The sequence below is a fragment of the Cololabis saira genome, chromosome 5 (assembly GCF_033807715.1).
Source record: "Cololabis saira isolate AMF1-May2022 chromosome 5, fColSai1.1, whole genome shotgun sequence".
Taxonomy (NCBI): domain Eukaryota; kingdom Metazoa; phylum Chordata; class Actinopteri; order Beloniformes; family Belonidae; genus Cololabis; species Cololabis saira.
Window position 1 is genome coordinate 32,202,066 of NC_084591.1, and position 27,992 is coordinate 32,230,057.

Genomic DNA, 27,992 nt, shown 5'->3' on the forward strand with positions numbered 1-27,992 from the left:
CATCGGTGGGCGGATCCCTTCTGGAGACAGCAGGTATCCTTTAGTCCAGCCAGCACGCATACACCCGAACACACACGCATCGTTGTCTGGAGATCCGCAGCACCGCCGCACAGATCTGAGCATGGACATGGATCTAGGGGCCGTGATTGAGCAGATGGAGACGGGGAGCCAGGACAGCGCGCTGGCGGCCCTGCAGAGCTTCAACACACAGGTAAATACGTCACAGCTCACCTGCAACTACGTTCGCCTGAGCTGACTGTCTATCAGAGAGTCGGCTGCCATCACTTCACCTGACCGTTCTGTCATTTTGAGCTCCAAATATAGCCTGAAGACATTTATATCTAGAAGTGACGTCAGTGTTGCTTATGACCACTGGGGGAGCAGTACAGGTTTCACCTGTCCAGGTAAGCCCCGCCTCTTGAACAGTGACAGGTGTGGTAGGCTCCTCCCCCCATCACGCTGAGGATGGAACCAGTCTGCAGACTCCAGTGGCGTAGGCAGAAATACTTTTTTAGGTGGGCCAGGACAAAAACGGGTGGGCCATATTGTCCCACAAACAGCGGACTTATAAAAACTTTTAAGCAGAAAACATGAGTTTAGTTTAGTTTAGTTTATTTTGTTTTGGTCATTTACATTTTAAGATGTTTGCATATACACACTGTGTATGTACAGTATACACACAGGTATAAATATATATATTATATATATGTACACATTTCCTTTTTTTTTTTTTTTTTTTGACCAAAAAGGTATAGGCTGAAGCCTCATGGCTTATTTTGCCTATCCTTTTCAACAAAGGCAGACTTCAGAAACAAAAGATACTAATAAGAAGAAAACGAAACGAACGAACAAATGAATGACAAACAGACGGATTAAACACAGTGTCAATTTTACTTTGTAAACTGCATTATGACAGTTAAACACAACATGCTCAACCAACATCACATGAAAACCTGTCTATATAGGCCAGTAGCCTATTTGCCACTATTGTAGCCTATTTGCTGAACTGGCAGTGCATTGGCTCTGCAGCTACAACACAATAATTAACAATTTAACTGTACAAAGTGGCAACTAAACATGAACCCAAACAGCAGATGTGTTAAAGGGGACCTATTATGAAAAACACGTTTTCTCTTGCTTTAACATATATAAAGTGGTCTCCCCTCAGCCTGCCAACTCAGAGAAGGAGGAAAGCAACCAAATTCTGCAGTGTCTGTACAGCCGCCCGGATGAGCCGTCTAGTGTGATGTGGATCTACGAGCCGTTCAGATTCTGCGTATTTTCGTTACGTAACCAAAATGCAAACCACGCCCATAACTATAAAACCGTGTAACTGCATGAGCGTGTCCGACTATCGCGTCGCACTGCGTGACATAAGACGCTCTCTGTCCATCTCCCTCCAGCAGCTGCCACTTTATTGAGGTTTTTGTAGTGAAATGAGGAGGAATCATAGAGATAACTTCTCATTTCAACTAACTGGATCAGCCGTTCCTCATCCGTGACCGTTTCCTACAGCGCTTTCAACCGGCTTTCAACGCGAGCGACAGGAAGAAAATAGAAGCAGGGCGTCCGACAAATGTTCAGCTAAAAACGGCGCAATGCGCAGCGCTGTGGCCAGTTAGGACAGTCCAATAGAAAATAAAGCAATGGAATTGATTTTGTCCCTGACACTCTCGCATCGCATGCAGTTATGACACGGTGTAAAGGCTGATTTATGGTTCTGTGTTACACAACGCAGAGCCTACGCCGTAGGCTATGCCGTACCCTACGGCGTAGGCTCTGCGTCGATTTAACGCAGAACCATAATTCAGGCATAACTCTGCCGGCCGGAGCTTCCGTCATTTTTTCGTAGCGGTGTATCGCGTCATTCAAGCAGCCAATCAGCACAGAGCCTCATTATCATAGCCCCGCCCACTCAGAATCCAGCATAGAGAAGGAGGTTAGAGAATGAGATGATAAAGACATGGTTTAGGCTGAATTTCTTTATTTCTATTTATTCAGCATAGCATAGATGCCATAATAGGTCCCCTTTAACATACTGCAGGAAAACACCCAAACCTGGCTGTGAAGGTGGTTCATGGCTGAGTTTGAAGAAGTGGGCTGGGTGGAATCAGTCCGAGGCACTGTGGCGTGTCTTCTTCAAGTTTTGTTTTTTTAAAATAACTAATCAATGACCTCTGTTTAGCCATTGTTGTGGCGATAAAGTTGGTTGCAACGCCGGCTAGCTTGCTGGCTAAAGGCAGCTCAATCTGTCGGAACCAGAGCAATCAATTATGTCCCGAGGCTCCTACAACTTGTTTCAAAAGTTCAGTTTTAATCAGACGAAAAACAATAAAGGCTGAACACAAGTCAACAACAAATCACGTTTATATTTATACCTTTTCTCATATAATATTTTAAGAATATGTTTATGTGAAACACATGTATTTTGATCAAAGTTGACTGGGAGGGCCAGTGAGTAATGTGGGAGGGCAAGTGCCACCCAGACCCATTACTGGCTACGCGTCTGATCCAGTCTTTCTTCAGGCGTGTGTGCAGCTCACCATTCTGTCGGACGAAGGTGGTAGTTAGCTGTCACGCGTGTCCGTGTCGCGTGTCTGTAATTACACCACCAAAGACTAGATACTGTTGGTTATGTGCAGACAACAAACAGACTTTTTAAATGCCCACAGTGTCAAAGAGTGAAAGAACATGTGGTTCCTTGAGTAACCACTAAGGGCCACCTCTGAAAGTTTGCCAGTTTCAGGGACTGTGATGTCATCAAAAAGGTTTCTGGAAAGGATTTTTGGACTTATGGAAGCCATCTAGGCAAGAGCTGACTTCACCCTACCCAGATGAACCAAAAACTTTTTAATGAACATGTGGAACTTAACTCTACCACAGTCATTCATCGTGGTATAGGGTTGGAATGTAGCAATGACCCAGACCACGATCTCAGATGGCCCACCCAGAACTGGCAGCTGAATCGACGGCAAGCTCATTCATTCCAGGGCCTTGATGGTGGGTTGCCTGCAGCAGCCTCAGGGTGAAGGTCGCCAACCGGCCAAGGCTGGTTGGGGACCATCTCACCATTACCCTTTAAGACAAACCCGGCGTTGCAGATGTCAGTTATGGAACTTTTCCACTTGTACCTACTCAGTTCTACTCATCTCAGCTCGGCTCGACTCAACCTGGCCTACTTTCTTTTCCATAACAATTCACACCTGCAGCAGAAGTATGAATTGCAAATAATGTAATGTAACCGAAATAAACAATTCATTCATTCATTCATTCAAGTAGGCGGGTTGGAGCGAAGCTGCTGTGACGTATTTGATCGTGTGATCTAAACGAAGAAGACAACAAAACTAAAGATGTAGAACCTGGAGGAGATGATATACGTGCTGCTGGGTCTGTGGCTTGTGTTCAATGTCAAGTTAAAAAATGAGAGTGAGAGAAGTTTCAAGCGGCGACACCTTTTAATTTTTTTTAGTTTGTCTCGGCGCTGCTGAAAAGTCAGCTGGAGCCGCGGTCAGCTATGAAGTGACAGAACTCCTGGTAGATCTTGTCGTTCCTTATCGCCCGTCTACATCCCTTTTTAATTCTCTCCTCAGCACCAGGTTTATGAACATCTGCACCTCAGAGTTGGATCACCAAACAGACTTTTGCGCTGCCATTGCCTGTCGGATAAAATGAACAAGAAGCCGTCAGAGTCGCTCTTTCGCTAATGTCACATCCTGACTCAGACATCTGACTCCAACCCCCCAACAAATCGGTGGCGTGTAGTGTGATGACGTCAGATACAGCTCGACTCAGCCGCTTAGAACCTCGGCAGAATAGTTACAGAAAAAGTATCTACTCGGCACGGGTAGACCCCTAAAGGAAAGGCGCCAAACCGAGTCGAGTCGAGTAGGTACTAGTGGAAAAGGGACATTAGTTTTAATTCACTGCTCACTCTGCTCATTATGCATAAACTCATAATTGAATATAACCGTACTTGATAAGGTGCAAAAAAACTCCCCCGTACAGTCATCATGGATAAGAAATCTAAACAAAACTGTTGTCTGTACTTTAAATATGTTTACTTCTGTTTTTAAAGTTGGATATTTAAACATAGAGGTCAGTGGATTAGTGCAGAACTCACTGTTGGATCCAGACCCTGGTGGTCAGCAGAGGAACTGCACCAGTTTTTTTTTTGTTTTTTTTAAATTAGATTTTTTTCCCCATTTTACCCATTTTATCACCCAGTGATCCTATCTAAGTGACAGTCCTGGGCATTGCCATCCTCTACCAACCCCGGGAGGGCCCTGCACTGAGCTCAGGTCTCCTCCTTAACCTGAGGAGTGAGCAGGCCGCTTCTTTTCACCAGACAGGGTGGGGTTTCTCTGGCTGGACGTAGCACGTGGAAGGATCACGTTATTCTGGCCAGATCCTCCCCACCCCATCTGGCGCCCCAGCTGGCCAGAGGGGGAAGTGTATATGCTGCATGTTTTTGTGAGCTCACATTAGCTACCCAGGGGAGACACACACGGAAAGGCCAACCGGGCCTTTCACCAACCGGCGCTGAAGTCATGGGGGAATTTAACACGCACTCAGCGCACACAGCATCCCCGGCAGGAATTGAACCCAGGACCTTCTTGCTGTGAGACGGCTGCACTACCAGCTGCGAATTGGCACCAGTTTTGAAACATGGATGCAGCCTCATGCTGTTACAGGAATTCATCCAATTAGAAAACACCTGCTCATCTTAACTAACGTTTACCAAGGTCCCACTAATCCTCATGTTTATTTTCCCCCCAAAAGAATAGTTGCTACTTGCTTTTTTCCAATTCTAGCTATCAGAGCACACATGTTCTCTCTCGGGCCCCCGGATACTTCAGTGGGTTGAGCGGGTGGACCGTATCCAGAGGATTTTGCCTTCACACAGGTTCAAATCCCGGCCTGTCACTTACTGCAATGTGTCTCCCCCCCACCCATTTCCTGTCTAATCACTTTCAAAATAAAGGCCACTAGAGCCACAAAATCTTAGAAAAAAATGTGCTCACCATAAATAAAGTTACATTTTTCACGCTGTGATGACATAGCTGGATCGCCAACCCAGATCGCCAAAGGTTCATTTCACCAGTTCTCTAGCCATGCTAACCCATGTGAGGAATGCTAACACAGGTGAACCTTGCTGCAGTGTCTCTCAGCCACAGACGAAGATGATCTTGAAGGGAATAGGATTAGATTCTCTGATCCACAAATAGACACACACAGCCTGGTCAAATCTCATTTGACTTAAGAGCTCTCAGAGATGAGGAGCTTAACGTTGCAGGAGTCTTTGACATTAAAGCTCATGAGTCTCTGTTATTTACCTTCACCAGTTTTCTTCAGCCACTCTTTTCAGGTTAATTTCGTCTGCTAGAATCCCAGTGTCTTAGAGGATCAATCATGTCAACACAGTTTTATACTCATATCACATATTGGACATCCAATGTACATATCTTTTGAGTCCTAATTGAACTAGTGACTGAGATAGAACCCTAAAAAGGATGCAGGGCTTCTCAGTGAGAACCAGATACATTCAATTTTAAATGTACTTCACATGATCATGAATCCAGAGGATCACTGCCAGTAGAACTGATGAGTTTTAAATACCGTTCTGCAGCGGAGAGGTAGCTGGAGTTTCTAGACAACAAACCTGGGCCGGAGGGAAAACCTTATCTATTTATCTGAATTGGACAGCACAGTGTCAGTCAACAGTGGTTTAGTGGTTAGCATTGCTGCCTCACAGCAAGAAAGACCCGACTTGTAGTGGTTCCTCCGGGTACTCCTCCTTCATCCCACGGTACAAAAACATGTATGGTAGGTTAATTGTAGATTCTAAAGTGCCTGTAGGTGCATGTGTAGTTGTTTGTATAAAAGTGGACTTGCAATGGACGGGCGACCTGTCCAGGGTGTCCCCATGCCTATTGCCTTTAATGAGCTGGGACAGCTCCAGCAGACCCCATGACCCTGTACAGGATTGAGTAGGTACAGAATATGGAGGGATTGTATTTAGAACCACGATTAAACTTGGGAACTAGCTGCTTCTAAAGTGATGAGCTTCAGGACAAATGGTACTGATGGCACAGATGTGTGGCCACCAGGGGGCGACCAAGCTACAAGATCAACCTTGATATTCAGTATTTGCTGACAAATACTGAAATTATAAAGTTAGAATCTTGTTTTTATTCTCCCTAATATATTGTTCTATTTTAGCTAGACTTAACAAAACATAAATCAGAGTGAGAGAAAGAGAGAGGTGCATGCAGCAGCATCAGACTGAGGGGGCCCCCTAGAAGCCTCCCTGAGTTGTGGTTGGGGGTGGGGCTTATATAAACTGTCGTCAGGTAAGAAGCAGTTTTAGATCACTGCTTTTGTCCAATGAATGCCACAGCTTCTACAGCTTCCTGTCACTTTATCTGAATACACAAACTTGCTGTTTGAATCCATGTGAGTCATCTTTCATTCTTGTGTTTTTATTTCTTCCTGCTTCATTTCTTTAAAGAGCCTCTATTACAAAAACTAGTGGATACTGTGAGGTAACTCTCCAAAAATCATAGGCCAGTGTCGAGATTACCTTAAATTTCTTTTGGAGAAAGTTTTTGCTATGCTGTTTATTTCTTTTATGAGTCAGCTGGGTATCCGGGTATCTGTTGGTCACTCTTTCCTCCATGTGATCCCCACCTCTCTCTCTACCCATCTCCTGTCTAACCACTTTAAAAATAAGGGCTACTAATATCTGTTCCGAGGATGTGGGTCCGTTGGTGTCCAAGGATGCAGGTCCATCGGTGTGGTAGGATGCGGGTCCGTTGGTGTCTGAGGATGTGGTTCCGTTGGTGTCCGACGATGCAGGTCCGTTAGTGTCCGACGATGTGATTCCATTGGTGTCCGAGGATGCGGGTCTGAGGATGCAGGCCCATTGGTGTTCGGGGATGCGGGTCTGAGGATGCAGGCCCATTGGTGTTCGAGGATGCGGGTCTGAGGGTGCAGGCCCATTGGTGTTCGAGGATGCGGGTCTGAGGGTGCAGGCCTGTTGGTGTTCGAGGATGCGGGTCCGTTGGTGTCTGAGGATGTGGTTCCGTTGGTGTGTGAGGATGTAGGTCCGAGGATGCAAGTTCTTCGGTGTGGTAGGATGCGGGTCTGTTGGTGTCCTATGATGATGGTCCGTTGGTGTCCGACGATGTGATTCCATTGGTGTCCGAGGATGCAGGTCCGTTGGTATCTGAGGATGCAGGCCTGTTGGTGTTCGAGGATGCGGGTCTGAGGGTGCAGGCCCATTGGTGTTCGAGGATGCAGGTCTGAGGATGCAGGCCCATTGGTGTTCGAGGATGCAGGTCTGTTGGTATCTGAGGATGCGGGTCCGTTGGTGTGGGTTCGCGCGGGTTATGTTTTAGAGCCGACGGGTTTTTCACAACATAAGACTAATCACTTGATAACAAACCATTTCGGCAACATGTTTGATTACTTTTATGCTTATTATATTAATTAATAATGTTTCTTTAAGGATTGAATCTCATGTTTGCCAAAATTGATTGGTTCTTTAATAGATAGAGAATTAGATTTAATAGATAGATTGGTGGATAATTATTTCCAATTAAAACGCAGTAGGTAGTATAAAGTTACACTTTGTAACTTTATCTGTAAAAGAGTAATTTTACTTTCAATAACTGTGATTTTTCTGATTGAACATTTATTGTGTGTATAAATAAACTTAACCGACCTAAGATACTACAATTGTTAGATGTTTAACATGTTGGTGATAATCCAGGGGTGTCCTGAGGGTCTCCCTGTCTTTCTCTTCCTTTCCGTCATCCAATGCTCATCGATTCTGTTTCACGTTCTTCTGTTTCTTCCTATCTCTGTTTCCTCAGATGAGCCAGTGCTTCACATTCAGCAGAGCAGAAGAACAAGACAGACAGGTACTTCACACTCACCTTCAGACACCAATCAATAGAACAGCCTCCCATCTGCAGTGGTGTAGACTCTCAGTCCCCTAGGACCTAGGTCACATGAATCATCTAATGCTTGAATCAAGGCATCTGGAGGTGAAAGGTGTTCCAGAACCATGAGAAGTTGTCTTGATTCATGTTTTTGAGTAGGAGCATCCCATCTCCTTCAAACAGTTCCCTTCTGGGTGATCAGGACATTTTAGCAACCTGAACTAGATATAGAGCTCAGACATAAACATTTTACATCGCTGTGGTCCAGGATATATTTATATCTACCTGTGAGTATTTATATATCCTGGTAACAAGCAGCGTGATATGTACTCCACACACTTCACACCAGTCCTGTCTCTCACCTGTGTCTCACCTGTTTCTCACTTCATGTTTGCTCTCTTGGCGCTCTAGGAAGAGAACCTGCGGAAGGTATGAAAAAGTTCTGAAACAGAGGTTAGAAGTGTTAGAACATAGAACTCAGTGTTGTTGATTTTCCTTCAACCATGACTACATTTGAAATGTAAAAAAATCAACTATAGCACACATTTGATTGGCTCAATAGAAATTAGCTTGCATAACAGTGAATGGGTTTCCTGATGAGGGATTCACTGTGGAAGGTCAATGAAACAAGGACATAGATTATGGAGCTAGAACAGTCTCATAATTCACAAATGCACAGGACAAGTTTTACAAATGCACAGACCAATTTGCAAATACACACACCGTTTCACAAATGCACAGAACAATTCACACGTGCGTAGGACAAGATATACAAATGTATTTTTGATGCACACACAAATATAACCTGATTTACAAACATTTTTTTGTCTGTGAGCTGCGCTGGATTTGTGTGTGACTTTTGAGACTCTTCTGACGTGACTCGATCCACAAATAGGTTTTTTTTAACACGGAAGGATCTGCAACCAATCAGATTAAAGGGGCGGATACACCTGCTGTTTGAACTGCGTTCGCTTAGAAAAGTGATTAATATTTCGAGTTGGTGGAGTAAAGATAAATAAACAGCAACAGGAGATAAAAGATAAATAAACAGGATGGAGAGGAGATCACTGTTCTGATTTTCTCGTGATCTAAAGAAAACAGCGCGATCAGAGATGGTTTGTGGGGCTGTTCAACCAGAGCCGTCAGGAGACTGCACTCCAAGTCCTGCCGATGCAACATCTGATGATGAGAAACAGCGGAGATATCTTTACTCCACCAACTTGAAATATTAATCACTTTTCTAAGCGAACGGTGCTAACGCAGTTCAAACAGCAGGTGTATCCGCCCCTTTAATCTGATTTTTATCCACTGCTCTGCGTCACCCACGTGGGGTGTGCTCTTATGATTGGCTGAAACAAAGAAAGACATCTGATTGGTTGCAGATCCTTCCGTGTTAAAAAAAACCTATTTGTGGATCGAGTCACGTCAGAAGAGTCTCAAAAGTCACACACAAATCCAGCGCAGCTCACAGACAAAAAAACGTTTGTAAATCAGGTTATATTTGTGTGTGCATCAAAAATACATTTGTATATCTTGTCCTACGCACGTGTGAAATGTTCTGTGCACGTGTGAAACGGTGTGTGTATTTGCAAATCGGTCTGTGCATTTGTAAAACTTGTCCTGTGCATTTGTGAATTATGAGACTGTTCTAGCTCCATAATAGATTCCTACTAGTTTTCAACATTATTAGGCTCTGTACAATGGTTTTGACATGTCTGGAATGAATCAATGAAATGAAATGAATGACGTTGATGATGGAACAAGCAGTGATGTGACAGTTCCCTGCAACATCATCGCCTACTTCTATGTTGTGTCTGTGCCAGAGACCATGTTGTTTTTATGAACTTGTCCCAAGCAGACCATCACTCACACTCGTTTTTATGTAGATAAAAAACACTGTTAGGCTAACATGTACAGTATGTTTTCGGACTCGTGGGAGAACCTTGAGTAGGTCTGCATGGACAATACACAAACTGTATAAAGACGGACAAAGACAGGGACTTAGGAAGGTAGGTAGGTACTTGGGTACTTCATTGATCCTGAAGGAAATCTGGGGATTCAGCAGCTCTTACAACAACAGATAAACAAACATATAAAAGATCAAATACAAATATTAAATGCAAATGTAGAATCAGGAATAAAATACAATAAAGGGAAATAAAGTGACATGAGGTAAAAAAAAAAAAAAAAAAGCCAATTGAAACAAGAAATTGAAGTAGGTGTTGTGATCGAACCTGATCACCCCGAATCTGTTGATCGAGCTGGAAAAGTTATAGGAGAACAGAAGACTCAGAATTCCGTTTGGCCTCTGCAGAGGGAGAAATCAGCCTGAGACAGACTCTGCAGCCTGCCCTGTCAACGCCCCGCTGAGTTCTGCCCACTCTGTGGGAGAGACTAGGCTTTATTGGGTTTTCAAGGTCAGGAGGATGAAACCTCTTATCTCCTGGTACAGCATGCTCCCTTCAGCAATATTCAGAGCAAACTCACAGCAAGCTTAGCACATACACACATTACGTTGATCAGCATATGCAGTTTAGTTATGAATTATTTTATTCAACATATGTATAGCCACTTAAAGTGATGTATGAAAGTGACTAAAGTTGAGAATGTTTGGCATTTACAGTCCTACGTATGTCTATAGTAGCGCCCCTTCCCTACCACACAATTATTACAAGAAAACACCTGGCTAAGAAGTCACAATGCTAACAAACAAAAAACAGCTAACTACATTTACGAATCTTAAAAATACACTTTATCCATTAGCCATTCGCCTTTATATTACCCGTGAAGATAATGGACAAAGAACAGCTAATCGGTTAGGTTTACTTTGTAAAACTGAGTTTATTTTATTAAACTTAGAATCAGAGACACTTTGGCATTCATTAGCATGTGTTAAGTGATTGCTAACAGACAAAGAACTAGTCAACTACATTTACTATACAAAACAAGGAATGATGAACACTATGGCTACCATTGTGCATTAGCATCTGTTACCTGGGATGCTAATGAACAAAGAACAGCTGCCACAAATGTTTGCTCTTGCTGTGAATAGATGGACTTTTTCACCAGGAGTTGGTTGCTGTCCAGCTGAAATGTGGCCAGATTTTGTTGGGAAAACACCATTTGGCTTTGATTCAAATGAAATAGAAACTACCATTTTAACATTAAAAACCTTGACAACTACAACTGTAGTCCAGTCTGTTGTCCAAGTGAATACAAAGGTATTGTTCTCCCGTGATGGAACTGGTGTCTTACTTATTCCTGCTCCATCTAAAATCTTGTTCACTTTCAAGAGGTGATTGTTTTCAATCAGTTTTATCCTCAGTCCCCCGAGGACCTCATTATCAGGAATGAAAGGATTCATTTATATCACCACATGTCATCACTAGACTGAGTATCTTTCAGACTGAGCCTTTTTTTTTTCTCCTTTTCACACTGATGTTGTACTGTTCTCCAACGTCTGTTTAATTACTGTGTTCAGTTTTCTTATTTTACATCAAAGCTTCAGAGAATTACCGATTGACTGGATTCAAAACATCAGTGTCAGTCTAACTTAGTCCAGATGGTGTTTATTTACTAGATGTCACCGGTTTAACTTCCTCTCAGGGCGTTACGCAGAAAGTGTGCTTCAAATAAAGTTTCAAACTTTATTATGAACCCAGTTAGCCAGGTTCCTAAGAGGGCGGGTGAGGTAAAATTGGAAGAATTCTTTTTTTTTTTTTGTCATGGGTAACCAGTCTTTTTAGATCTGGAGTAAGATGGATTTTGTTAAAGAAAACTGCAATCATTTAATGGTGAAAATCTGCACAGTCTCTGCTTGAGAAATTTCAGTCTAACTGCTTAATTGTTGTGTGGTGCAGGATCTGGGCGAACTGGTGCTTGGTTACCTAAACAGGAAGTTGCAACCCTCGTGTCTGCTGGCCTGTTTGGAAACTGTCCGAATCCTGTCCAGAGACAAACACTGTCTGGATCCATTCCTCAGCCTCTCGGCCATGTCCACCCTCGCCCACTACGCCGGGATTGGGGTGCAGGGTGCCGTCTCAACTGACCACAGCCATACAATTGAGGGTCAAGGTAATGCATGGCCACATTTCCATTTTCAAATGAGGCGATCACCATGGCTCACTTGGATTAGCATTGCTCACCTATATTAGCATGGCTCACCCGCATTAGCACGGCATTAGCACGGCTTATCTGCATTAGCATGGCTCACCGCACCGCAACATGGAAAATGAAACGGACAAATAATTAACCACATCGTAAGTTAGCGTTCCTACAGGGACGAGATATCTGACGTCCAAACTGAAAAAAAAAAAAGTCTTTCAAATATTCACTTATTCTGAATTTGACATCTGCAACACAAATTTAAAAAAGCCGGTATGGGGGTATGAAAACACTGGAAATCTGAGCAATAGTTGAAATACTTGCTTTGTTTTTGACCATTACACAGGTGAATAGGTTGAGTGGAAACGGGTGAGTACCATGATTGGGTATGAAAGGAGCATCTCAGTTGTTCACAAGCAAGGTGTAACATATTGTTGTAGATGGGACCCAAATGCAGGAGAGCAGGAGTTCCAAAAATGGTGGTTTATTAATCACCAAAAACCTAAAGCGCTGCTGAGCAGGGTTAACCAAACAAACATGAGAGCAGAAGAAAAACCTGACAGGACACGCGGAGGAATCAAACAGTACAGACCAGCAGGGAGCAAGGGAAAGACAAGAGTAGATATACACAGAGGGGTTAACGAGACACAGGTGCAGACGATCAGGGCAGATGGGAAACAGGAAAGTCAAAACAGAACTGAAACACAAAGACACAGGTTTCAAAATAAAACAGGAACTTAAACCAAACCATGACACAAGGATGTGTAAGCTTCACCACTTTGTGAACAACTGAGTGGGCAAAAAAGTCCAAAAGTTCACACAGTTGAGGTTGCATTAGTATCCTCATACCACCTGTAAAGGCAACATTAATGCTTCATACAGGTTGTGGAGCAATACATGCTGTCATCCAAGAAATGTCTTTGTCAATAAAGTCCCTGCCTGTTTCAGCAAGACAACGCCAACACATATTCTGCATGTGGTACAATTGCAGGGCTTTTTTAGTAAGAGTGCAGGTACTAGACCAGGGATCTCCAACCCTGGTCCTCGAGTACCCCTGTCCTGCACGTTTTAGATGTTTCCTTGCATCAACACACCTGATTCTTATTAATAGTCATCATCAGCTTGTCGTTAAGGTCTGGACAACTCTGTTGGTGACACAGTCATGTCTATCAAGGTTGTGTTGAAGCAGGGAAACATCTACAATCTGCAGCTCTCCAGGACCAGGCTCAGAGACCCCTGTGCTAACCTGACCTCCCTTTGATCCAGACCCATTTCTCTGCAGTCCTTACCCGTCTCCCTTCAGTCAGGACCCCGTTCCCTGCAGTCCGGACCCGTCTTACTGGAGTATGGGCCTGTCTCCTTGCAGTCCATACTAGGGATGCCCAGATACCATTTTTTTTTCACACCGAGTACGAGTACGAGTACGAGTATTTTAATTTGTGTACTTGCCGATACCGAGTACCGATCCAATACTTCTACCACAAAAATAACTAGGCTAAAAATGCAATGAAAAATGCAATGAATTGGAAGACAGGTTTTATTTGCAACAGATAAATTCAATATAAATAAATAAAATGAGTAGAATAACTATTTTAAACAAAAAATAATCTTTCTGTGTAAATAAAAAGTCTCCACACTGGCACTGTCTTCTAGATGTGGTGGTGTTGCAGTAGCATTAGCAAACTCTGTATACTCAGCTTTATGTTGTGTCTTGAGATGTTTTATCAAATTCCTCCTCTTGACACCTTAGCAGCACGTAGCTTGCAGTCTGCCTTGCTTCTGTCGTCGTTCTTCATTTTGAAATATGTCCACACTGCTGACATTTCGCTTGCATTAATTGCATTGCATTAATAATCTTGCCTGAAATGGCGCTGCCAGTCTCACTCATGGGTATCACTCTCTTCTCATCACCACGCTGACTGCGGCTCAACATCTCCCCCTAGAGTTGCTGATCAGTAACTACAACAACAATGAAGTGGTATCGGTGCGTGGTATCAGAGAATTTTTTGTGTTGAGTATATGAGAGCAGTATCGGCCCCCATACCGATATCGGTATCGGGGCATCTCTAGTCCAGACCCATCTCCCCGGAGTCTGGGCCTGTCTCCCAGATCTGTCTCCCTGCAAACATACATACTGATTCATCCTCCACAGGAAGAAATCCCTCCGTTCTTCTGGCATACGTAACAACCTCAAGTGTCTTCATTTCCTAAACACTTTTTGGGTTAAGGTGACGTAAAACAGTGGGAAACATGACCCTGTCACAGCTTTAGTGGAGCATGTTGCAGACATTTGATCTAAAATGAGTGGTTATTTATAAACTTCAACAAAGTTGATCAGTTTGAACCTTAGTTATCTCGTCCTCGCAGAGTATTTAGTTGAATATTGGTTGAAAAGTATTTGCAAATATTTGTATTCTACTCTTTTTATTTACTTTTTGAACAACGTCCCAACTTCACTGGAATTGGAGTGTGTATTCTGTGTGTGTACATATATGTACATGTATTTATCTATATATGTGTGTGTATGTATATGTGTGTGTGTGTGTGTGTGTGTGTGTGTGTGTGTGTGTGTGTGTGTGTGTGTGTGTGTGTGTGTGTGTGTGTGTGTATACACAGACCACTGACCACATGGAGAGAAATACCTTCAGAGTAAATCGTAGACAGAAGGCTTGATCACCAACTTTTGTCCAAATCTGTCTCGTGAGAATGTTTATGTCCACCAGCTTCTTGACGGTGGTGGTCTTTTGTTCTTCCCAGTGGACGGTGAAGGAGGAGAGGGGGAGGGGCTAGCTGTGGAGGAGAACCCGGATCAGGACGTGATCATGGAAGCCCTGAAATCCATCTGTAACATCCTGCTTCACAATGAGACGGGACAGGTCAGACTGCTGGGATCAATTCATCACGGTGTAAAACCAGACTCAACTGGTTCTAATCTACCAAATCTGGGTGTTGATGGATGTGATGGGTGGATGTGATGATGGATGACAGGTGGTGGCAGCAGAGCTGCAGCTGATTAAAGGTGTAGCAGCGAGAATGAAGCAATGTCACGACCCAACCTGGAACCAAGAGGTAGGGATTTTCATGGATGAACAGTGAAACCATTGGGGGGGGGGGGGTTGAACATAGTCAACCTTATTTACTCTGATAAAACTGCCTCTAATGGAAAATAGTTTATATTACCAAAATAGTTAATACTTTATTTGGTTCCAAAGGACGTTTTACTCAGGAGAACCAGCATGAGTGTGAAGTGGCTTGTTCTATCCGTCCAGGTCCGGTTCTTTGATCTGCGGCTCTGTTTCCTGCTGACTGCCCTCAGAGTGGACGTCAGAGCTCAGCTGGCTCAGGAGCTCCACGGCGTCAACCTCCTGGGTAACTCATGTCCTGTGTAACCAGTACCGCTCTGATCAGTGTTTCCAGCCCACCAGTTCTGACTGCACCTGAAGTGAGGTGGATTCATGATCTTCCCGTTCCGTTCATGTTCTAGGCAACCACTTGGAAGCCACTCTGGGTCTGTGCTGGCCGGACACCATGGAGACAGCAAGAGCAGGGTTTGAGGGCGTCCCGCCCGAGGAACTCCCCCCACTGAGCCGGCAGCAGACGGAGCTGGCCATGGAAATACTGAAAATACTCTTCAATGTCACATTTGACACAAACAGACGTAAGGTGGATGAGGTAATGAAGAAAATTCACTCATAATATCAGTGCTAATAATATTTACCAGAGTTAAGAATACGTGTCTTCGTCAAGAATCCAGAATAACGCTACAGAACAAATAAAGGCGTTGTACCAGCTAACTACCATAGGTCTGATGCAGCGTAGCCCACGTTAGCATACAGCGTAGACTTCATCAATCAATCAATCAATCAATCAATCAATCAATCAATCAATCAATCAATCAATCAATCAATCAATCAATCAATCAATCAATCAATCAATCAATCAATCAATCAATCACTTTATTTGTCCCCAATGGGCCAATTAATTTTGCAGCAATATATATACATATATACACATAGAAAAAAGGACAACGAGTTTAAATATAAAGATCCAAGCCCCACAACAGCTACCTTTTCCTCATGGAATTGAGAAGGGAGATGCAGAAGGTACAAAAGAATATTTATATCTGCTAGTTTTGACAAGTGGAAGTCTGAGCAGTGTACCTGATGGGAGAAACTGAAACTCTTGGTGTAGAGGATGGAACAGTCCGATAGGATAGTTTTTGCTTTCCTATACAGCTGTTTGTTATACAGGTCCTGTAGACTCTACAGGAGTAAAATAATTGGCTCTGCTCAGGTGACTCTATAGTGTAGAGTCACCTGAGCAGAGCCAATTATTTTACTACAGACATTAACCACCTTAGTAATCCAGGGGTAAGCAAGATTTCCTCGTGTTTCCTCTCAGTGACATCCATATAGACATATGTTGAATGTGAGGAGATAAAGTTACTGGCCAGCAGAAATCCCACCAACATGGTCAATAATGTGAGGAACCAGAAGGCGTGGAGGTATTTCTGAGACAGGGCCTACTTCATGATCATCTATCACTTCGAGGGCCTGGCAAAGACCACTTTCCGTCGTCCAAAGAACCAGTCTGGTTCTTCTGCGCTGGACTTTGATTTCCAGGGGGCGGTGTCAACGGACACGGAAGAAACTGTCTCTGAACACCATTGGATAGACATCCAACCAATCAGAGACAGGAGCCACGTCACATAGGCCGAGCTCCAACCAGACTAGAATCAAGGAGGACATCCAGATGTGGAGCAGGAAGGCTGCTGGTTTAAGAACCGGTTGATACAAAGTGTTATTAAAACCTCTTAGCAATTCTGCGCCAGTCACTGGGATTCAATTAGTCTTTATTTACATTTCATTCCCAACATGTGTTACTACTACTACTACTACTATTACTACTACTACTACTACTACTACTACTGTCATTTAGAAGACGCTTTTCTCCAAAGCAACTTACATCTGAGAGAACAACACAAGCAAGAAATCACATAGGAGGGTCCAATTAGTATTAGGTATACGTTTTTGCCTACAATCAGCATATTAAACAAATATTTGTCTATTTTTAGCCTCCTTCACGCACGAGTCCAAGAAATAAATCTTTTGTATTGTATGATGTAGTCCCCCCCCGGGTTTTATTACCAGGACAGTCCCAAAGTCCTAAAAGCAATGGCAGGGACTTGTCCTTGTATTTCCACAGGCTTTGCGGCAAACTGGGCAGTTACCTCCACAGTGAGGTTTGTGGTATGGTGCACTGCCATAGCTGAGGGGAACTTCTACATCTCCATTGATATGTCCATGTGGTTAACCCTTTTTCCTCCGTTCCATCTACTCTGATGACATCGCTCCATTTAGTGACGTCATCAGCTCTGCAACTCTACAACAACCAGCGCTGTTCCAGCTCTCACTTGTGGTTACCACCAAGTTTCTCTAGAACATTTTGATGTTTCAACAGTTTGTTAAGAGTTCCACCAGAGAGAATTGAACGTTGGATTTGTTTTATGCAAACGTCAGAGATGCAGACAGCTCCTCTGCACCTCCTGCTCTCTGCAAGACGGGTCAGAATCTGGTCTTTCTCTCCACCTACAAACCCTCATCTAGAGGAAACCTGGGACCAGGAGGACTGAGAGGAAGGGGTCATAGGAAGCTGAAAGAAACTCTGCAGGGATGTTTGGAGGCTGCAAACTGGGATGTTCTCTGTGGTCCACATGGAGACATCAATGCCAGAACCAAGTGTGACTGAAGATATCAATTTCTGTGAGGACGACACCATCGTCCCACCAGGACAGTCAGGACAGAGTAGCTAGTGGTCCAAGTTGAGTTGCAAAGTTTGTAAAACAGCCGGTCCAGCTGGACTCTGGCTCCGTGTCGGGGAGTTTTGTTATTTTCCCGTCGTGTTCCCAGTTTGCTCGTACCATTGGCTTTGTTCTTTACCAGCGATGGTCATGGTTGATGAATGTAAAAGGCTCATTTTGTGTACCCTTAAAGAACAAATGTTCAACACTAAATTGTGACCTGTTGAAGCGACCAGGAGTTACCAGGTAGCCTGGAATGTTAGGCAGGATGAAGAATGTCTACACGTGTGCTAGATGTGCTATATTCTGATGGTTTCATCGTCTCAGTATGAACACTTTCCAAGTTTAATTAGGATAACAAACTGCTATGTTCCGATATACTATAATTGACACATTAAGAAAGAAAACAGTGCACATTCCTCAACGAGAATCATTGCATCACACATTTCCAGACCCACATTACCCACAGTTCTTGCTTCCACACTGCTGCTCCTCTGCAACAACCGTCTCGGCCAGAACAGTGCTGTTCCTTGGCAACTGGGAGTCCAGCAGGGTGAGAATCAGAGACTCGGAGACTCAGACTCCAGCTGGGGATGAACTCTGTTGGGAAGGGGGAGATGCAGCCAAGGGAGCCGTCTGACAGTGGCGATCAGATGAAATAAAGAGGCAAATGTAACAAAATAAACAAACAAGCCAGGTTTTCAAGCGCAGTAGTTGGAGAGGAAGAGACATTTGTCACCTGACTTGAAGTCCTCGCTCCCCAGAGAACCCTGCTGCTGTTGCTTAGCGACCTGGAGGTGTTTCCAGCAGCTGAAGTCAGGCTGGCATCTCTCTCCCACAGAAGCTCCTCCTCCAGTCGTGGTGACATCGTCAACTCCATCAAAGACGGGAGACTGAGGCCAGCCCGGCCGAGCGTATCTCGCTGGAACAAGCAGGGGAACCTGAATAGATCAATGACCAGATGTCTGGGCCACCAAGCAGGAGCAAGGGAGGTCTTTAGATCCTGAACTTTGTAATGCTGGGTGAAAGTGTTGGAGAGGTGTCTGGGATCACTGTGCATGCACAGCTGGAGAGGGCTGAATCTGCAATACCTTATAACAAGATTGTTGCGTGGAAGTGTGTAAAGGTGCTACAGAGGAGGTGTTAACTGTAAGAATGTGACCAGTACTCGAGTTGAGGGGGGATGAGGGGGGATGGCTTCCCCCTGAAATAAAAACGGTCCAAATCATCCCCCCTGTAAAACTGCAACCCCCCCTTTCCATCCCTTATGTCATTTCATCGATGAATGTGATTTTACTGCTATTTCAACATTTAGAGTCATCACCAGAAAAATAACACCAGAAAAATAACTTATTTGACAATTTTCACCTGTTTCAAGTAAATTTTCACTTGAAATAAGTAGGAAATTCTGCCAGTGGGACAAGATTTATCTTCTCATTACAAACAAAAAAAATCTTGTTCCACTGGCAGATTTTTCTAGTTATTTAAGTGAAAATCTACTTGAAACAGGTGAAAATTGTTGTTTTTTCCAGTGATGAGTCTTGTTTTAAGTGTAATGAGGTTTCTTTTACTAAAATGAGACATTTTAACTAGAAATAAGACAAATATTCTTGTTAAGATTTTGAGTTTTTGCAGTGATCCATTTTACTTATCCTGTGAAGGACAGAGTTATATTGATAAGTTCAGAAAACTGTTTTTAATTTTTGTGTTTTGATGTATTTGATGTAAGCCCAGTGGATATTTAAAGCTTACAGAAGGCTGCATTTAACTGCTGCTATGTCATTCCTGCAGTATTTCTGCAGGTGTTTTGGTCAGTGCTATTATTTATATTATATTATTTGTAATCAGCACAAATTATCTGTCCCCATATGATAAAATCCACCATCCCCCCTGATTTGTTTTTTACAACTCGAGTACTGAATGTGACTGAAGAGAAAACATGTCGGTGTTTGTTTGAAGGAAGCAGCAGCTGAGTACAGACATCTAGGAGCCATTCTGAGACACTGTCTGATGAGCCATGCGGATGGAGAAGAGCGCACCGAGGAGTTTCACAGGTGAGTGGTGCTCGGGTTGCCTGTCCATCCCTCTCGATCATTGTTCTGGTTCCCTGTCAGGGCACCACATAACAACTTCTTTCTTGTCTAATCAGCCACACCGTGAACCTGCTGGGTAACCTCCCCCTGCCCTGTTTGGATGTTCTGTTGATGCCCAAGGTGCAGCAAGGCTCCATCGAATACATGGGGGTCAACATGGACGCCGTCAATATGCTGCTGGACTACATGGAGAAAAGACTGGACCGGGTAAGACTGTGTGGACGGGGATCCATGCCCCGCGGCCCTCTGACTATCCCTTTTACCTGTTTAAAAAACTTCTTTCAGTCCTTGAGCATGATGACACTGAAGCAAATCTGGTGAGCAGATTAACTGTATTGATGCTTCAGATGTCATCGTCTGTACTCGACAGTTCTGTGAAACATCATTAGCTGATGTTCTGTTCCAATCCAGTCCACATCTAGACCAGAGTGGTCCAAATCCCAGAATGTTCTGGCTTCGCCCATTTTACTTAAATACATCCAGGGGAGACGACAAGCTATCCCACAATGCATTTCACCTCAACAACCAGAAGTACTGGTGAAGCAGTAAAGGAGGAAGTTATAACTTCATGGTTGAGTAACAAAATGCATTTTAAAGATGTTTTCATACTGTATTTGTTCTGATTTAATATTTGTGGTTATCACAGAGCCTCTTTGAAAGTTTCCCCCAGTGTTTTCTTTTCTTGTCTTCAATGACAACTGAGGGAGGTGAATGTTTTTGTACCGCGTCAGGAGACTTTATATAAAGAAATACATTTATTTCTAATATGATTAATTGACAGTCAGCTCAGCTAATAAACGCAATGGTATTGATTTCAACGTCGAGGTAAGATATTTCAGCGGGATTCAGCCGAACAGCTGAAGGAGCTGGGAGCCACCGCTAACTTTAATTGAAATATTGTGGGCGGGATCCCGTCGGCTTCCAGAGCAACATGGCTGCACTCTGTACGAAGAAAAACAGGCTGCAAAACCGCTCTTTAAAAACAACGGGTCACATGACCTAATGCTTTGTCCATTGTTTTATAATCCATGTTCAAGACACATCATATAAAATGATGGTACTAATTTTACATGTTTTTGATACATGTTAGCCTGCTAGCTGAGCTGTGATGCAATGGAGAAGAACCAGTGGCCATTCTAAGCTAGCTGACTTTAAAAATACCAATAAAAAAAGCACTGTTGTCAAAATGCTCAAAGAAATGAGATAATCAGCTGAGGGTGGAGGAAGGGGGGCCGGAGGAGTGAGAAACTCAACCAAGGACAAGTGAGGTCCACAGGAAGTGATGCTAAACGACTGCAACTATGTAAGTACTTGTGCATTTTCAGTGAGATTTCTGCACAATCCTGATTTATCTTGTAAGAATAAAAATGTACTCGTCTCCCTGATGTGTGTCTTTCACCAATGTAGAACTGGTCCAAATCTACCAGCTTGGTCATATGATGCGTGCTATGAATTTTCCCAGATCTGTTTTGTAACATTTACAAAAGTATCAGGAGAAACCTGATACCTGAAGTGAAAGGGATGTTTAGAGCCAGAAGTTACCCGACATTTCCTATTCCGATAGTATTATGGGCCCCAAATAATAAGCCTATGTGTACGAAATATGTGAGGCCAGGAGGGATACAAGTGGGCTGAATGGACATAGGCTAAGAAACGGGAAGTAAAATATACCCCACATTAGAAAAAACAAACCAGTTGGGCCCTGCCCAAACAGGTAGATCCCACTTAGACTCCATATGAAAAAACACAGGTAGGATCACCATGAACATGTGGTCAAACCCACCTGGGACCATCCCACCCTTTTCTCATATGGGACAAGTTTGATGGTAGAGTTTAGTTATAAGTAAATATGTGTAAGTTTTCTCAATAAATAAATTACACTGGTATTAAAAAGCTGATGTTCTGTGGACAAGACTGACGATTCTGACCAAGAGAACCTGGGTTCCCTGTGTTTCAGGGCCAGAAGTTGAAGGAAACCCTCATTCCGTCATTGAATCTGCTGACTGAAAGTGCTCGCATCCATCGGGAGACCAGGAAGTTCCTGCGCTCTAAAGTCAGTACCTGGCCGAGGCAAATATGCCACATACGAGCAAGGTCTCTGTGTGACGGCCTGTTTCCATGTGTGTGCTTTGTTAAGGTGCTACCCCCCCTCCGTGATGTGATGAACAGGCCAGAGGTGGGAAGTACTCTCAGGAATAAAATAGTTCGTCTGATGACGCACATCGACACTGACGTCAAGGACTGTGCCGCAGAGTTCCTCTTCGTTCTCTGCAAAGAAAGCGGTGAGAGAAACAACTATCTGCTTTCTAGATTGATATGCTTCAATGACATCCCCCACACCCCCACTCCACAAAAATGGACGAATGTAAGGGTTGGCGGCCTCAGGACTCCATGCGGTCCTGTTGGGGTCATTGAGTGGGGCTCTTCCTCTCTCTTAAATACAGTTTACAGTTGGGGGTGATTTAGCAGGGACGAGAAACCACAGAAGACCATATTCTCAAGGTTGGGCATTTGCCCATACGTCTGAACAGTTGGAAGGTGGAATGAGCTCAGAGTGAGGTGTTGCTTGCAATGGAAGATATAGAGTTCCTCAGGGTCTTGTTCATGAGTGAGAGAAACGATGGAACAAGAGAAAGGTGAGAAGTTAAAGGGGACCTATTATGAAAAACAGGTTTTTTCTTGCTTTAACATATATAAAGTGGTCTCCCCTCAGCCTGCCAACTCAGAGAAGGAGGAAAGCAACCAAATTCTGCAGTGTCTGTACAGCCGCCCGGATGAGCCGTCCAGTGTGATGTGGATCTACGAGCCGTTCAGATTCTGCTCCCTTTCGTTACGTAACGACGGGAGCAGAACCTGAAAAATCACGCCCACAACTAACTCTGGCCGGAACAACAACAACAACTCTGCCGGCCGGAGCTTCCGCCATTTTTTCGTAGCGGTGTATCGCGTCATTCAGGCAGCCAATCAGCACAGAGCCTCATTATCATAGCCCCGCCCACTCAGAATCCCACATAGAGAAGGAGGTTTGAGAATGAGAAGATAAAGACATGGCTCAGAGGCTTAATTTCTAATTTATTTAGCAAAAACAATCAAAAGCTTGTTTTTAAGACATTCAAGGCCTGTTTAAAATAGGTATTAGATGCCATAATAGGTCCCCTTCAAATTGAAATGGGATAGGATAGTATAGGATGTCTCCTGGACGCCTGTTGCGGGCGTATCCAACCGGGAGAACCCCCTCAGGCAGACCCAGGACACACTGGAGGATATAACTCTCAGCTGGTCTGAGAATGTCTCAGTGTCCCCCAGGAAGGGCTGGAAGAAGTGTCAGGGGAGGAGAAGGTCTAGATCTCTCTGGTTAGACTGCTGCTGCTAGACTGCTAACTGATGTTGGCATAAAGTCATTGTGATCACCTGTCCATCCATCTAGTCATCATCCATTTAGTGACATCTGATCAGCCCACTGACTTGTGACTTTGACTCCTTGGTCTGAGTTAGTAGACGCACCACTTGGTGATCTGTCATTTGTCCTGAGAGGTGGCAGAGTCCGGACAAGAGGGTACTGTGGAGCTCACTGCTCAATCTGGCTCTCGACAAGTCTGCTGGCTGCTACCAGGCAGGTTCTCCTGCACTATCAATTGATTTGCTGTGAAGTTGGACATCTTATGGGTGTTATTTTGTAGCCAGCCTCTAGTGGTCAGTAGAGGAACTGGCCGTTTTCAGACTGGAAGTTTGCTGTTTGTCCCGTCTGTGTTGGTGTTTCTTCAAAGTTCTTCACGGATCACATGATACATTTCTTCCTTTGTTTTAAATTGCTGCCAGTTTAAGGGTTGTGGTTTTATTTCCAGTGTCGAGGTTCATTAAGTACACGGGATACGGGAATGCTGCGGGTCTGCTCGCTGCCAGAGGACTGCTGAGAGGAGGAAGAGATTCTGGCATCTACTCCGAAGATGAAGACTCTGAGACGGAGGAGTACAAGGAGGCGAAGGCCCAGTCAGTCCCATCCCAACACAGAAATACTCACTAGACACAATTCATAGCACGTTCACCAACAGTCCACGATAGAGAACCACAGGTCAGACAAAGTTCGGATGATATGGATCAGGGAAATATGAAAAAAGGAAAATTGATTCTTACATGTCCTTTGATAAATAAATCTGTGTAGACGGTATGAACCAGGATATGTCACGTTTCTTACTCGTTCAAGAAGTCAAAAGTTATTTTAGACATGAAAACTTTTATCATTGTAATGTTGTAATGTTTCCGTTCATTCTCACAACACCCAAGAGTAATTTAGTCATTGATACCAACTAATGAAGAGTTTTACGTGCTTTTTCCCTTTCTTTTCTGCTGTTTTTTGTGTCTACATACATTTGTGTTGTTACTGCCTTAATTTACCAGCATATGTGAATGTGGATCTTGCAGCAGTTGTCAGTTTTTGTGCGTGTGCGTGTGAGAGTGAATTCCTGATGCCTGGAATATTGATCAAATCCTGCTCTGGAGAGGAAACATCTTGCTTCATACTGGTCAAATAAGTGTTTCCATATCATCTCAACTTTCTCTCCCAAGTTTTGTAGACTGAATCTTACTCATCAGCTGCTTCCTTACTTGTTCTCTGACGAAGCCTCTCCGTCCCTCCTGTTCCAGTATAAACCCGGTCACAGGAGTTGTGGAGGAAGACCAGCCCAACCCGATGGACGGAATGACGGAGGAGCAGAAGGAGCTTGAGGCCATGAAGCTGGTCAAAATGTTCGACAAACTATCAAGGTCAGAACACGCACCTCTCTGCTCAGGGTGTTGCCTTCCACATCAGAAAGACTTGCGTCGGAGTACCGCAGGTCTGGATCTAAACCCTAGTGGTCGGTAGCGGAACTGGAGGTCTGGATCTGGACCCTGGTGGTCGGTAAAGAAACCTGCAGTTTTTCCTCTGGAGACTGGATGTTCCTCGTTGGTTTCCAGCGGTCTTACCAATGAGCAGTGTTGGGTGTAACGCGGTACAAAGTAACGCGTTACTGTAACGAGATTACATTCGCCAGTAACGCAGTAATGTACCGCGTTACAGTTGTAATTTGGGTAATCACATTATAGTTACTCTAAGACAAAAAACATTACGTTACTTTAGTTACTTTAAGCTTTTCAGCTACATGTCGAACGGGAGAACAGAAAAGAAAATCAAACTTGCCTTTCATGCTTCTTCACGCGTTGCGCAACACTTGTTTGACTTAACGTGATTTTACGTGATTTTACGTGATTTTACGTGATTTTACGGGACTTTACAAATACACATTTGTGCTGATCTGGGCACTGCAGTAATAAGGTTCCAACTACAGGACTGTCTCAGAAAATTTGAATATTGTGATAAAGTTCTTTATTTTCTGTAATGCAATTAAAAAAACAAAAATGTCATACATTCTGGATTCCTTACAAATCAACTGAAATATTGCAAGCCTTTTATTATTTTAATATTGCTGATTATGGCTTACAGTTTAAGATTAAGATTCACAGAATATTCAAATTTTTTGAGAAAGGATATTTGAGTTTTCTTAAGCTGTAAGCCATGATCAGCAATATTAAAATAATAAAAGGCTTGCAATATTTCAGTTGATTTGTAATGAATCCAGAATGTATGACATTTTTGTTTTTGTAATTGCATTACAGAAAATCACAATATTCTAATTTTTTTGAGACAGTCCTGTATATGTTGTTCATTGGCAATCGAATTATGGTGCAGCTCAGGTGATATTGCGTATTGAGTAATCCAAAAGTAATGTAACTAGTAATGTAACTAGTTACTTTCAGCAACCAGGAACTAAGTAGTGTAAGGGATTACTTTAAAAAAAGTAACTAGTAATATGTAATGGATTACTTTTTTGAGCAACACTGCCAATGAGTAGACAGTGTAACATGTAATCAGTGCTTTCACAAATGCCCCTTTTCCACCAAACCGGTTCCAGGGCTGGTGCTGGTTCACAACTCGTTCATTCAACTTGTGAACCAGCTGAAACCCGTTTGTTTTTTCATAGCTCGGGTGCTAAGGGGAGCCACGTCCTTACGTCACTGCAAACATCAGTTACGTCGCTGCAAACGTCGCATTGGAGTGGCTCCATCTTTAAACTCCACCACCTCCTTTTCACCAGGATTCTTGCTGGTGGTTTTGCCCTCCATTCCAGCCTTCTGCAGGTCTGCAGTCTGGTCCCTGACACCCTATAACAGTTGTTGAGTCTTGTACAGGGTGATGGAGACATGGACTGGAGGACAGGTTAGGAGGTGATGTGATCCATCTGTCTGTGGGAGCCAGAAAGTTTGTGGTTATTAGCAGTACTTGGGTTGTAAAAAAAAAATCAGGGGGGATGGTGGATTTTATCATACGGGGACAGATAATTTGTGCTGATTACAAATAATATAATATATTACAAATAATAGCACTGACCAAGACACCTGCAGAAATACTGCAGGAATGACATAGCAGCAGTTAAATGCAGCCTTCTGTAAGCTTTAAATATCCACTGGGCTTACATCTAATACATCAAAACACAACAATAAAAAACAGTTTTCTGAACTTATCAATATGACTGTCCTTCACAGGATAAGTAAAATGGATTACTGCAAAAACTTAAAATCTTAACAAGAATATTTGTCTTATTTCTAGTTAAAATATCTCATTTTAGTAAAAGAATCTCATTACACTTAAAACAAGACTCATCACTGGAAAAAACAACAATTTTCACCTGTTTCAAGTAGATTTTCACTTAAAATAAGTAGAAAAATCTGCCAGTGGAACAAGATTTTTTTGCTTGTAATGAGAAAATAAATCTTGTCCCATTGGCAGATTTTTCTACTTATTTCAAGTGAAAATTTACTTGAAACAGGTGAAAATTGTCAAATAAGTTATTTTTCTGGTGATGACTCTAAATGTTGAAATAGCAGTAAAACCACATTCATCGATGAAATGACATAAGGGATGGCAGTTTTACAGGGGGGAAGATTTTGACTGTTTTTATTTCAGGGGGGGATGCCATCCCCCCCTCATCCGGTAACTGCTCTGGGGTCATGTTCTGGGTATGGGTCTCTGGAAAGCGTCTAGAGACAACTTTTGTTGTATTAGACGCTATATAAATAAAATTGTATTGAATTGAATTGAATCCCCCCTCAACTCCAGTACTGGGTATTAGTCTAATGCTAACAGACATGATTAAATGTTAGGCCACCAGCAGACAGCGTGAGCAACACCTTTCAGTCTTTCACCTCACTGTTTGTTATCTGAGGATGTTCCTCCCCTCCCTGCAGGAGCAGCGTGATCCAGCCCATGCAGCTCGGCATGGACGGGACGATGAGGGAGATGACCTCAAAGGAACTGCTAAAACCATCCCACAATCCCGTGGTGCAGCCAGAACAAGGAGCTAATTCTGACAGTGGTGAAGAAGACTAGCGGAGACGTGAGCATAACGACACAAGGCAGTCCAGGACCCGCGGCAGCGCCGGAGAATCCCCTTACTGTTTTAGATATTCATACGTAGCGTCCTCCTGCAGGGTGATGGAGAGCAGGAGGGGTTTGTTACCTACATTTGCCCCAGAGATCCAGGATCATCCAGACACCTGCAACACCTTCAGCGGGGAAACTCGCTGCCGTCTTTTGTGTGACGCTGAAGGTCTGCTCACGAGAACCTGGTGACGTTTTTGTTCCTACTCTTCATTAGCTACAGAACATATAAACGCCGACTAGCGCTGCTCAGATTCTGATGTTTGAAGCAGCAGAAGAGAATGAATTTGATTATTCTCCAGATATTTTATTTTTGTGAGTGAAACAGCAGATGGATAAGTTAGCGTTAAAGACTGAAGATCAAAAATTCTTCTCTGAAACGTTTAATGTATTTTTTTCTTCTTATTGTACAATTATAAAGTGTTAAAATGACACCAGTGCCTCTGGTCTTCATTTGGATGCGTTTACTTGTCTAACAAATCATTCAGGGGCCCATTCTTGGCACCTTCACTGTTAAAGATGGATACGAGTGGAAGAAGCCAAGTCCTTCATCTGTACCAGGAGAACCATCTTAT

The 27,992-nt window shown here is 43.4% G+C and overlaps 1 protein-coding gene across 3 annotated transcripts; it reads left to right on the forward strand.

Annotated features, from left to right (window-relative positions):
* ric8a (RIC8 guanine nucleotide exchange factor A) lies at nt 1-27,835 on the forward strand. Of its 3 annotated transcripts, XM_061721585.1 has the most exons (16): nt 1-211; nt 7,875-7,922; nt 8,355-8,372; nt 11,804-12,017; nt 14,805-14,923; nt 15,036-15,116; nt 15,317-15,416; nt 15,532-15,719; nt 19,807-19,901; nt 19,997-20,147; nt 21,898-21,993; nt 22,078-22,222; nt 23,786-23,930; nt 24,585-24,704; nt 27,225-27,373; nt 27,468-27,835. In XM_061721585.1, exons 1-15 carry the CDS (start codon nt 122-124, stop codon nt 27,364-27,366), a joined length of 1,752 nt encoding a protein of 583 aa, XP_061577569.1. In that variant the 5' UTR covers nt 1-121; the 3' UTR covers nt 27,367-27,373; nt 27,468-27,835. The 3 variants fall into 3 exon arrangements, with proteins under 3 accessions (XP_061577569.1, XP_061577568.1, XP_061577570.1); XM_061721584.1 differs by having other exon boundaries at nt 27,225-27,835; XM_061721586.1 differs by lacking the exon at nt 8,355-8,372 and having other exon boundaries at nt 27,225-27,835.
* Nucleotides 27,836-27,992: the final 157 nt, after the last annotated feature.